The sequence below is a fragment of the Nannospalax galili genome, unplaced genomic scaffold (genome assembly GCF_000622305.1).
Source record: "Nannospalax galili isolate Female #2095 unplaced genomic scaffold, S.galili_v1.0 scaffold146, whole genome shotgun sequence".
Lineage (NCBI taxonomy): Eukaryota > Metazoa > Chordata > Mammalia > Rodentia > Spalacidae > Nannospalax > Nannospalax galili.
The window spans coordinates 9,698,394-9,710,402 of record NW_008357929.1 but is presented as its reverse complement, the minus strand read 5'-3'; the positions used below and the strand labels follow the sequence as shown (position 1 = coordinate 9,710,402).

The 12,009-nt window shown below is 53.0% G+C and overlaps 3 protein-coding genes and 1 pseudogene across 13 annotated transcripts in view; 1 reads left to right on the top strand and 3 right to left on the bottom strand.

Annotated features, from left to right (window-relative positions):
• Positions 1-1,839: 1,839 nt before the first annotated feature.
• Positions 1,840-2,600, bottom strand: LOC115068051 (annotated as a pseudogene).
• A 1,869-nt stretch (positions 2,601-4,469) lies between these two features.
• On the top strand, positions 4,470-8,752 carry Chrne (cholinergic receptor nicotinic epsilon subunit). Its single transcript, XM_008855917.2, has 12 exons — positions 4,470-4,515; positions 4,754-4,896; positions 4,979-5,023; positions 5,144-5,253; positions 5,356-5,511; positions 5,947-6,047; positions 6,354-6,554; positions 6,634-6,748; positions 7,851-7,965; positions 8,039-8,222; positions 8,310-8,416; positions 8,502-8,752. The coding sequence occupies exons 1-12, from the start codon at positions 4,470-4,472 to the stop codon at positions 8,655-8,657; spliced, it is 1,479 nt and encodes a 492-aa protein (XP_008854139.1). The 3' UTR covers positions 8,658-8,752.
• CUNH17orf107 (chromosome unknown C17orf107 homolog) lies at positions 6,705-7,650 on the bottom strand. Its single transcript, XM_008855958.2, is given in 4 exon segments — positions 6,705-7,130; positions 7,133-7,301; positions 7,303-7,492; positions 7,550-7,650. Coding segments are annotated over 4 exon segments (588 nt in total). The 3' UTR covers positions 6,705-7,002.
• A 535-nt stretch (positions 8,753-9,287) lies between the features above and the next one.
• The window catches only part of Mink1 (misshapen like kinase 1), a 57,654-nt gene continuing 54,932 nt past the window's right edge, over positions 9,288-12,009 (bottom strand). For 6 of the 11 annotated variants that reach the window (XM_017795030.2, XM_008855905.3, XM_008855904.3 and 3 more), the window contains 7 exons: positions 11,792-11,935; positions 11,437-11,571; positions 11,165-11,265; positions 10,936-11,085; positions 10,689-10,848; positions 10,458-10,597; positions 9,288-10,132 (listed from right to left, as the gene is read on the bottom strand). In XM_017795030.2, the coding sequence (XP_017650519.1) occupies positions 10,049-10,132; positions 10,458-10,597; positions 10,689-10,848; positions 10,936-11,085; positions 11,165-11,265; positions 11,437-11,571; positions 11,792-11,935 (914 nt within the window). In that variant the 3' untranslated portion in view covers positions 9,288-10,048. The remainder of the gene's footprint in view (positions 10,133-10,457; positions 10,598-10,688; positions 10,849-10,935; positions 11,086-11,164; positions 11,266-11,436; positions 11,572-11,791; positions 11,936-12,009) is intronic. The other 5 variants (XM_008855912.2, XM_008855913.2, XM_008855911.3 and 2 more) reach the window with 2 other exon arrangements.

Genomic DNA, 12,009 nt, shown 5'->3' with positions numbered 1-12,009 from the left:
CACTGGGCCTAAAAATTCTAATGAAGGGGAATTATTAGAAAGATGCTGAGATAGCTCATTCAGAGCCCAAAAGGAAGTGTGGGGAAACCAGCCTATAGGAAAACAGGCAGACTAGGCCTCGGGAATCTCTGGGCCCAAGGCTTGGAATGTCTTTTTGTATGAGCTGCATTCTCATGCTGCAAAAAAAGGAACAAACACAGCTTAACGTACTTAAATTTCACTTCTTTGGTAGCAGAAAGCACTTTCTTGAGCTCCTGCTCGACAGAATTCTCAGGGAAGGACTCTTTGACCTGGCTTGGGTCAGGTATCCTCCCTGGGACCAATCACTTCTGACCAGAGTGTTGTCTAAGTGGCTAGCAGATCCTCTAGGCATGTCTTTGGAGAGAACAGTTCTCATTAAAAGGAGGGTACTGGCAGATAAAGCACTTATTCCCTCATTTAGTCCCATGTTTATTTGTCCACTAGATAATTATCAAGCATCTGCAGTGTGCCAGGCTCTGTACTAAGAGTCTTGAACACAACCAACCAGCAGGTTTCTGCTGTCAGCTGGGGTCCCAGTGAGGAAAACAGTGCAGCAATTAGTGTCTGCTGGGTACTCCCTAGCTTTGCTCAGTTAACCCACTTCCCCGCTTAGGAAAGAGCCACAGTTCTCTATCAAATGCAGAGGGAGCCCTCCTGTGGCGAGCTGGGGGTTAGTACCCCTCAGAGGGCCTTGTATAGTTAGGAAGCAGCCGCCTGGCAGCCATGACGTTGGGGCAGCTCAGCTGTTCTGAGTTGCTAGCCAAGAGCAGTTGGTGAAGGGAGTGGCTTCCTGTGGAGCAGAGTTCTCTGGGTCTAGCTTGTAAGTCAGCCAACGAGAGAAACTGGAATTTTCATTACACAAATACAAACCCCAAGCCTGGCTCACAAGCCTGACTCCCCAACCTATTCCTGCTCTGCTCCCAACATTCACTTGGGTAGGGTAAGGGATGAGTGATAGGTGGTCTCCTGAACACTCCTCCAGGGGAAAAATTTCTGATGTACTGACTCTGAAGGACCTGTGGGATTCACTTTTCTGAACATTGTCTTCACTCATAAGGTTCAGCCTCAGTCAGGAACTCTACAAAGTTCTGTCTGTCAAACGTGACCACCGATGTCTGGAACAGGCTTCGATACACGTGTCTGGCAATCAGGAGATGAGGACTTATACCTACATCCCTGAACAGCTCTCCTATAGGCAGGCTAGTGATCCAAGAGCAGCTTTGGCCATTGTTGTATTTCATACAATGTAGTGTGTAATGTGTGTGTAAAGCATGTGGTGGTAGTTGAACTGAGGATCTGGCCCATCATTTGGAGAATGGATAGTCACACCAAAGGGAGAGTGTAAACCAGAGAATACCAGACACTAGGTTGAATTTTGAAGGGCCCCAGCCACAGTCACTTTCAGAAACAAGACTTCAAGTTTCAATTCTCCTGGGCAGGTCAGCCTGAATTTCTGTTACAGCAGTGAGAACAGGGTGTTCAGAAAAGTCAGTATGTGGGAAACAGGCTGTGGGGGAGGGGAGGCGGGGAAGGTGCTGGAGCTCCGGCCAGCCATAGGCCTCCACACTCACACATTTGGAAGATGGGATAATTTTTTAAATTTTTAATTTTTTTAATAAACCAAGGACATTTATGAATTTTATTATACAAAAGCATATGTACACTGTGTTCCCAATTACCATTTTTAAAATAATAAAAAAGAACCTGGTGTAGTGGCATACGCCTTTAATCCCAGCACTCAGGAGGCAGAAAGGCTCACAGATCTCTCTGAGATGGAGACCAGCCTGGTCTCCATAGCAAGTTCCAGGGCAGCTGTGGCTACAGGGAGACCTTGAACCTGTTAGGTGAAAGAGGAGTAGGAGGAAACATTCCTGGTTCAAAAGACTCAAAATAAGCCGGTCGTGGTGGCGCAGGCCTTTAATTCCAGCACTCGGGAGGCAGAGGCAGGCGGATCTCTGTGAGTTCAAGGCCAGCCTGGTCTACATATTGAGTTCCAGGACAGCTGGTGCTACAGGGAGACCCTGTCTCAAAAAAATTGAAAAAAAAAAAAAAAAAAAAAAACCTCAAAATAAGTCACTGTCGTCACTGTCCAAGAAAAGCTGCAACAGGGGAATCCAGCAGTGAGGGAGATTATAAGCAGAGTCCAGAATCCTAACAGTCCAGTGTCTACATCATCTTCATTTTTCTAATTTTCTGCATGCAGTTCTTTAATGATCAGGTAGGTGATGTCGAGGAGGAAAGCAAGGAGGCCGCCGAACAGCAGCGAGCAGAGAATAGAGAGGACCTGGACCTGCCACCGGCGAGCCGCGCGTGGCGGGCCGCAGCCGCCGGGAAGAGGCCCTTGCGCTTATCGGGCAGCACCGGCGAGCCGTCTCCGTACCGCGGGAGCAACCGGCTGCTCCTGGGCTCCGACAGCGCCCTGGCTCACCGCACCCCTGCTCTCTGTTGACCTCACCCTTACCCCAACCGTCCCCCTGGATGAAGTCGGAATACACAGGCCTAGCCACAGCGGGGGGCGGGGGGGGTGCAAAGCGGCGCCGGCGAGGGGCCAAAGACCTCGCACTCTCCACAACCGACATGGGGGGGGGTGTTAATTTTTTGAGGAACTCAGATGGCTCAGCAGTTAAGAACACTTGCTGTTCTTCCAGAAGGCATGAGTTTGGTTCCCAGTACCCACACTGAGTGGCTCACAACTACCTCTGGGGGGGGTGTCCAATGCCTTCTGTCCTGTCTAGCACCCCCACATACATGGTGTACACACACACACACACACACACACACACACACACACAGACACAGAAATAAAAGCATCTTTCAGTTTTTGAGACAGGGATCTCATTATGTAGCCCAGGCTAGCACTGAACTCATGGTCCAGCTTCTACCTCCAGAGTGCTGGGATTTCTTTTTTTTTTTTTTTTGGTCTTTTTGAGACAGGGTCTCCCTGTAGACCAGATTGGCCTCGAACTCACAGAGATCCGCTAGCCTCTGCCTCCGGAGTGCTGGGACTAAAGGCATATGCAGCCATGCTCAGCAATAGTCTTTTTTTCATACTTTTTAAAAAATCAAAGTTGCTCTCTGACAGTTCATACATGCATATAATGCATTTGAATTATTCTCACCCCATCCTCTCTTATCTCCCTTCCACTTCCATTAACCATCCTTCCATCCAAATTCCTTTCCCACATTCATGTCTTAAAAAATTTTTAATATCCTTGTGTGTATGTGTTTGCATGTAGATCAGAAGACAACTTGTTTGCAAGAGTTCTCTTCTTCTACCATGTGGCTCTAGGGGATTGAATTCAGGTTATCAAGTTTGGCTGAAAGCACCTTTACCTGCTGAGCCATCTCTCCAGCTCACATTCATGTCTTTGTTTTGTTTTGTGAACATGGGTTTGGAACTGGGTTCCCCTTGGGTTAGATGGGACAATTTCTCTCTGGTACCTGTACCTCTGGCCTTCATGGCATCAGGCAGGTGGTGATGGAAACCACAGCTTAATTGGCTATATTTTCTGAGAGAAGCCAAGGGGTCAGTTTGGGGCCAAGACCATGGTGAATGATGCAGTGCTGTGAGGAGACAGAACTGTACAGGAGAAAGTTGATGCAGAGTCAGGGAACAGCAGGCTGGTCAGTAGAGAGGGGAGCACAGGACAGATGGCAGGGTGGGGCCTCGCCAGTCTCCAGCACTGCCCTGGCCTTGGACACTGCTCCAGCATGTTCCTATCCATTGCAAGCTCATGGGAAGTCTGTGTTCTTAGGACAGATCTGTGTGGAGCTAGCTGATCCATCCTGCTGATAGCTTCCATAGCTCCTTCACAGATCTCATGTCCATCTCTGTTTGTGAATCTCTCTATGGAAAGGTCCTAGGAGCATTTATTAACCTCTATGATTATAACATCTGGGGCCTTATGGGAGTACTGTCTAGGTGCCCACTAATATTTGAATAAATAGCTGCATTCATCGTAGTGACTCTTGCCGTGGTTGTATGTATTCCATGTATGCCATGGTTGTATGTATGTATGCAAGTGTTCCACACAGAGGAGTATGGGAGGCAAGGGGTGTTTACATCCCCACATGCATTGATCAAACAGAGTCACCTCTACAGAGCAGCTCACAAAGAGGATACCAGTGCATGTTGAAAGCAGGGTCTCCAGCCCTTGCTGCAGGCTTGTGGCTAGCAACCTGCTCCTCTCTCGATCAGGTCTGTGGCTACAGCACTGGCTGGAAACCAGGCAAAGCACACTGGGATGGGTGGAGCAGGGGACACAGGATGGGCCAGCTGCCTCTGGAAGCAGCTAGAATGTCCCCAGCTGTAGCAGGGGTAGAGGATTAGGTGACAGTCCCCTAGCCCAGCCCGGAACTAACACCCTCCTCCTTCCCACACAGGCACCTTGGCTTGCCTCCTCCAAGCCTGCCCAAGCTCAGAATAACCCCGAGAGCCAGACAGCAGGATGGCGAGGGCTCTGCTTAGTGGCCTGCTTCTCTTGGGGCTCCTTGGTAGGGGACAGGGGTTAGGGGAGCCAAGTGGACCCATATCTCAACATGAAGGGATAAGTGTAAAGACAGACCAAGGGTAAACTGAGACAGCATTTGGTCCCCAGCTGTTATACTGCTGGTTTAGGAGACAGACACAGACAGATGCACAGGAAGCCTGTGCAGACCTGGGGGGCAGAGAGAAGCAGCCTTCCCATCTACCTCTTCCTGTCCAGTGACTCTCCTTCTTGACCTGTCGCAGGCCTGGATGAGGGGAAGAACGAGGAGCTCAACCTTTATCACCATCTCTTTGATAATTATGACCGAGACTGCCGGCCAGTTAGGAGGCCAGAGGACACGGTCACCATCAGCCTCAAGGTCACCCTAACCAACCTCATCTCACTGGTAAGATGCCCCCCCATCCTGAGCCCAAGCCCTTACTTCTGGCCCAGACTCCCAGCCTCAGTCATCCCATTTCTCTGTGCAGAACGAAAAGGAGGAGACTCTCACAACCAATGTCTGGATTGGAATTGTGAGTCAAATCTGGGAGCAGTGTGAGGTCTTGCCCAGCTGACTCCTTTCTTCAGACTTTCTCTGGGTAGCGCTGGGTGGGAGATGGAGCTGACACATTCTTCTGTCCCCTATTTCTTAGGACTGGCATGATTACCGGCTCAACTTCAGCAAGAACGACTTTGCAGGCGCAGAAGTCCTGCGGGTCCCTTCAGAACTTGTGTGGCTGCCAGAGATTGTGCTAGAGAACAAGTGAGGATTGGCCAAGAAGCTAAGCCTCGAGGAAGCCAGTTTTGGCGGGGGGGATTTGTCAGGGCAGGGGTGCAAGACCTTTGAAAAGCTTGGTTTTCACAGTATTGATGGGCAGTTTGGCGTGGCTTACGAATGCAACGTTCTGGTCTACGAGGGAGGCTATGTGAGCTGGTTGCCCCCTGCCATCTACCGCAGCACCTGTGCAGTGGAGGTCGCTTACTTCCCCTTTGACTGGCAGAACTGCTCTCTCATTTTCCGGTTGGAAGAGTTACTCTGAAGGGGGGGAATTGTGAGAGGGGTTGGGGTTAGGGGTGCAGACATGAAGGAGCAGGTGTGGGGGGTTCTCTGGGGTGGAACTTTGTGCAGAAGGTAGAGTGAGGCATTGGGATGGGGCAGGAAACAAGCTGGGTTTGAAGCAGGGGTGTGCTCAGGCTTCCTGCTGCCCGCTTGTAGGTTAGTCCCAGCTACTTGGGAGTCTGAGGTGTAAGAATCACTTGAGCCCAGGGGTTCCTTGGGAAACATAATGAGACCCTGTCACAAGACATAACCCTAAAAAGTAGTAGGGGTGCAAACAGGTATGGAGGTGGGATGTGAGAGAGCATGGGGCCTTATTACTTGGCCAGATCCAAGCTTCCAGGGTGGGACCAGAGGTAGGTCCCAGCTTCTGGAGTGGAGCCTGGCCCTGCCCGACAGCTCTCAATCCTACACTGCTGAAGAGGTGGAGTTCGTCTTTGCAGTGGATGACGATGGCAAGCCCATCAACAACATCGACATTGACACGGAAGCATTCACTGGTGAAAATCCCATCCTCAAAAACCCTTTTCCAGACGAGGTCCAAAGAGGGGACTTTCGGAGTGGGACTGAAATCAGTCTCAGTTGTCACACTGGGTTCTCCTCCCCTGTGATTTTTCATACCCTCACCAGGAATGCCCTTTTCTGCTCACGCTGCCCCTATCCTCACAGCCATGGCCTGGTGCAGTCTACCCTGGTCCACCCTGCCTCCTCCTACTGGGCTTGGAGTTTCAGGGTTCTGCGATTAGGTGTGCGGCCTGAGAGGAGCCCTGGGTCCTAACCTCCAGCTGGCTCACTGCAACTTACAGAAAATGGAGAGTGGGCCATTGACTTCTGCCCAGGCGAGATTCGCCGCTACGAAGGAGGCTCAGCAGACAGCCCGAGAGAAACTGACATCATCTATACACTCATCATCCGCCGCAAGCCGCTCTTTTATGTCATTAACATCATCGTGCCCTGTGTGCTCATTTCGGGCCTGGTGCTGCTTGCTTACTTTCTGCCCGCACAGGGTAAGGCGTGACCCCCAAACCTAAACCAGGACTCGCTCCCGGCGGGTCAGGGCCCCCTCTCACCGGGTGCTTCCTCTAGCCGGGGGTCAGAAATGCACCGTCTCTATCAACGTCCTGCTCGCCCAGACCGTCTTCTTGTTCTTAATTGCCCAGAAAATTCCAGAGACTTCTCTGAGCGTGCCGCTGCTGGGCAGGTAACCTCAAAGTGCATCCAACCAGAGATGCGGGCCAATGTGGAGGGCGGAGCGGAGCCGGGGTCGGGGTGGGGGCGAGGCCAAAGCCAGGGAACTTTGGAGGAGCACTGGCTGTCTGGTACTGTCCTGGTATTTATTCGGACGCGGAATGGGGCTGGGGCACTGATGGATTGTCCGGTTCCTTGGTCTCCTCGCCACTGCTGGAAGCCATAGTTTCTCCTCAGTCCTGCCACATCTGGCCTGTATCAAGTCTCTTATGGTGAACTCACCGGGTCCCCAGGGATTCCAAGGCCCAGCTGGTGCAGGGCTTGTTGCAGGGATGAGGTGGACCCCTGCAAACCTCGACCACGCAGGCACAGCCACGCCCCCTGGATCAGGATCTGGCACGTGCTGCAGCTCCAGCTTGCCGAGCCCCCTGCCCAGCGGCCAGGGCTATCCGGGCCAGTGCTCTACCCAGATCCCCAGCGTTGGGGGCTAGGCTGGGACTGCTGTCGCTGCTGTCCAGTCGTCGCACTTCCTGCTGCAGCCACAGGGCTGAGATCTTAGAGCCACACCTCTAACAAGTTGGCTCCGAAGCTTATGATGCTGGCCGCAGCTTCTCTAAGCACCAGCCCTAGGGTGGCCTTCCGGCCGGCTGGCTTATTGGATCCCTGGGGCTCCTAGAACTTCAGCTCTCCAAATCTTTGCACCAGATATTCGTGGGCTGCGGCCAGAGCAAGTTCCAGGGAAGATAGAAGTGGGGGGCTGAAGGGCCACCTGGAGAAGCAGGAGTCACAAAGAAAGGGTCACAGCAGGAGACACTGGAGACCTTGGGTGGGCCGTTTTCATACCCTCACCTCGGTGGAGCTGTGGAAGTGATAGACCCAGAGCAGGGTGTCCAAGCTCCTGGGGGTCCCCTTCATGGCTGCAACAGATGGTAAGAGGTGCAGAAGGGCCAGGGACGCCACTGGCGTCCGGGAGAGGTAGATAAAGGAAGTAACTCCGCTGGCGCACGTGTGTTTGTGAGGTCAGAGGCCTGCGGGTGCCTTGTCTGGATGGGGCAGTGTGGGAATGGTGACGTCAGAGGCAAGGTGCTGTGACATTATGCATTCTGGATTCTCAGGTATCTTATTTTCGTCATGGTGGTTGCCACGCTCATTGTCATGAATTGCGTCATTGTGCTCAACGTGTCTTTGCGGACACCCACTACTCATGCCGCATCACCGAGGCTGCGCCATGTAAGCGCTGGGCGGGGAGAGGAACGTCCAGGGGTGGCAGGTGGGCTTGGCACTGATCCCTGCCCGGCCGCAGGTCTTTTTAGAGTTGCTGCCACGCCTCCTGGGCTCGAGTCCGCCCCCAGAAGCTCCGCGGGCCGCACCAGCAAGGCGGGCTTCCTCGGTGGGCATTCTGCTCCGCGCGGAGGAGCTCATTCTGAAAAAGCCGCGGAGCGAGCTCGTGTTTGAGGGGCAGAGGCACCGGCATGGAGCCTGGACTGGTGAGCGCTGCTCTTAGTGGGCCAAAGGTGAGCACTTTGCAATTGGGTACGCTCTTAATGACCTAGCCCTTGGTATGGCCCTGCCAGCTCCCCTCTGCCAGAGCCTAGGTGCTGCAGCCCCTGAAATCCGCTCCTGTGTGGATGCTGTGAACTTTGTGGTCGAGAGCACACGTGACCAGGAAGCCACTGGAGAGGTGGGTTAGGCCCCTCACCACGACCTGTGCTTAGCTTTTGCAGCTGTCTCTTTAGGGACTGGGGTTTGTATCCTACCTTCCACAGGAAGTGTCTGACTGGGTGCGTATGGGGAAGGCCCTTGACAACATCTGCTTTTGTGCTGCCCTGGTGCTCTTCAGTGTTGGTTCCAGCTTCATCTTCCTTGGGGGTTACTTCAACCAAGTGCCTCAACTCCCCTACCCACCGTGTATCCAACCTTGAGCCTGTGCCTGTACCCATTCAGCCACCCCTACCCCCAAAGCAAGAAATAAGATTTTGAGAACACAGGCAGCTGCTATTCTGTTGTTCCCTTCCCACTGCTGACAATAAATCTGTCTTGTGAACTTTGGATTGTTGTGTGGCCATGTGGTAGGTCTGGCCCTTACTCAGGGTCAGCAGAAGTAGGTGGCTGGTTTGGACAGGCTCTTGATGCCAACCCTCTGGGAAGCAAAGCTTGCCTTTGGTTCAGTCTTGCTGACCTTACGGCTTTTTCTGGCCCAGCCCATTATTCTAGGCTGAACAAATGTCTAGTTGACAGCCAATTAGGGGTCCCTTCGCAGGACCTATACACATGAAAACAGAAGCCAAGTCAGCTGGCCCTGCTGGAATGGGTGGGGACTATATACTGTCAGTGAAGGTGTCCCAGAGGTTTAGGACAGAGGATGACACGGATTTCCACTCAGTCATGACTTCTAGGTTTCCTGGTCCAGCACCATCCATCCCACTTTATCCTCATGAGACTTAACACAGATTCCAATACCCTTCCCCTGCCCTCTCTATCTCAACTCTCAAAGGTCCCCCTGGCCAGCACACAGAATTGTGAGAGAAAACATAAATGGTAGGAGCCCAAAATGGTGGGAGCTGGTTGAACTGTCTTTATTAACAAACGGGGATATCCAAGGCCACTACATTGAGGAGGGATAGGGAAGGATAAAGGGCTACTTGCTGCTCACACTATATACAGATGCAAGCAAAGGGGATGCAGACGGTGAGAGCTTAGAGCTCTCACCCTCCTCTAGGGAAAGGGAGAGGCTAGACGAGATAGGGGCTGGACAGGGAGGAATGTTTTGGCTGTGGGGTATCCCCTTCATTCCCTGGGATTGGGGGGAAGGGGAATCATTAAAGTGCTTTCAGAAAATGAGATGGTCCCTGCCCCTGGAGTGGCTGGTGACCCCCTAGAACCCAGGGCCCAGCGAACCCCCCCAGAGTCTGGTACATTCAAGGGGGGAGCCGGCTCCCCTGACGTGCAAATAAAGGGGTCTAGGGCCCTGCTCAGTCAGCAGCAATGGGGTAAGGGGTCCAAGCCCCAAGCACTCTCCTCTTAAGTGGAGAAAGGGGGAGGGGCAAGTCCCACTCAATTCCTGGTAAAGGGAAACTGTGTCATTCCCCAGAAGTTGGGGACAGGCACAGTTCTGAGGAGAATATGTTGGGGGAAAAGGATGGTCACGTGATCACAAAAGCTTCAGGGATCAGAGGTCACGTTCCCAGCAGGCTCCAGTGAATCAAACCAGTAAAAGCAAAAGCCCAAGGAAGGGAAATAGGGGCGGCCTGGGAAGTCTGGCTTTGGGGAGAGAGCTGGGTCCATGTGGGGGCAGCCCTAGGCCAGGGCCCCGTCACCAGTTCATGATGCAGTTTCGGTTCAGAGTCATGAAGTAAACTTGGCTGCTGCCCCCAGAGCGGACTGAGGCAAAAAACACCTGGGTGAGGTAGGAAATGACATCACCAAGAGCTAAAGTATGAAGTGGGGAGCCTCAATTAACTGGGAGTGGGAAGAACTAGGAAACCATAGAATGGACTCAGGGTCCTCCTCTGTCCCCAATGAAAGGCAAAGGCGAGCTACTAGATCCTTAGGTTGAAGGCAGCAGAAGGGGTCTCAGAACCCAAGAAGAAGGAGGGTGGAGGCTGTGACTGCACACTGCTTCCAGAGAGGCGGTGGTCAGGAAGACAGCAGAATCATCCCTTCCCCTAGACCCTTCCCCAGGACATGGGCTTAGCTTCTTTGGTGGAGAAAGAGCCCCTCACCTTATCATTCCGCTCACACAGGAACTTGAGCCTTTGGGCTCGTTTGTGCATGAAGACCCCATCCAGGTGGCCTGTCTCCACAGAGCGGATCTCAATGGCTTTCTCACCCCAGCCCATTATCTGGTTGGAACAGATGTAGGCTGTGGGGAGAAGGTGGCAGAGGGGCTATGAGGAGGCTGTGGTCCTGGCCCACTTTGGGGCAAGCAGCTTGGAGAGTGGCCCCCCACTCACCCACAGAGGTGGGCATCTCTCCCCACTGTAGCACTACATCCTTAATGATCCGCCCATATGTGTTGACATAGACGCCCTCGTCCTCATAGCACAGCAGCATCTCCATGCCATCGGTGTTGGGGAGGAAGATGATAGCATGGGGCGTGATCTGGCTCTGGATCTGGGGAGAAGAAGGTGGGCTGGGTTCTCCATGTCTGATGTCCAGAATAGGCTGGTTCCACTCTCCCCACAGCTCTGCCAAGCTCACGTGCACAGGGATGTAGATGTCGTAGCTGTTCCCAGAGTCAACATCCACAGCATGGAAGCCAGCACTGGAGCCATAGATGACCTTGAGCCGCTGTCCCTCCTCTACTGTCAGGTCCACCAGCAGAGGGCGGTGAGGGAGGTCAGCAAAGGACTGTGGAGGAGAGAAGGCTCAGCAAAGGCAGGTGGAGGAGCAGAACCTTGGAATGCACAGGTGCTGAGGCTGGGATTACCTTGAAGGCCATGAATTTGTGGTAGGGTTTAGGGGCCCAGGCATACACCTCCACGGAGTTCTTCAGGGCAATGACCAGGAACTTAATACGCTCATATTTCACTGGGAGCAGGAAAGATAAGGGATGCAAGGACTTGGTCAGGCTTCAGATCCCTTCCCTAGGCTTGTCACCATACCACCCCAACTCCAGACCAAGTCTCAGGTTTTGGGGAGGATCTCCCAGTATTTAGCCCAGACCTCCTTTCTCCCTGGCCAGTGTTGTGACATCCTCACCAACGCGGTAGTGGCCGCAGCCTTCCATGTCTCCCACAGTGGTCCAGCCCTGTTTCTTCTCTACTTCTGGGTCATTGTGCAGAATCTTGTTGCGAAGCCAGGACAGGTAATATACCCGAAGTTTGTTCCTTTTCCCTGAGGGATGGACATACCACACACACACACACACACACATATACATACACACACGCCCGTCCTCATCAAAGGCCCAGCTGCTGCCTCCAATGCTGTCTGCATACCACAAAGGGAGACAAAGTGTGTCCCCTACCTTCTGCTTCCTGGACCAAGGTTACCCTCCTCCCAAGCTGAAGATGACAAAGCCAGAGATGAGTACCCCCAAACACCATATACATACCTGAGATGGTGATAAGCAAGTTGAGCCCTTCCAGCACATCCATCTGCTGGAAGCGCCGCCGCCCAATGAGTCCATACACTTTGCCTTGCCCACTCCGGTCTAGCAACATCAGTCCATTCTCTGTGCCCACCAGGAGGTTGACCCCTGCAATAGGAACCCTTGAGCAGGTCAGAGGCAGATCCAGGCCCTCCCCTGACCAGGAGCATGGGAGCTGTGCC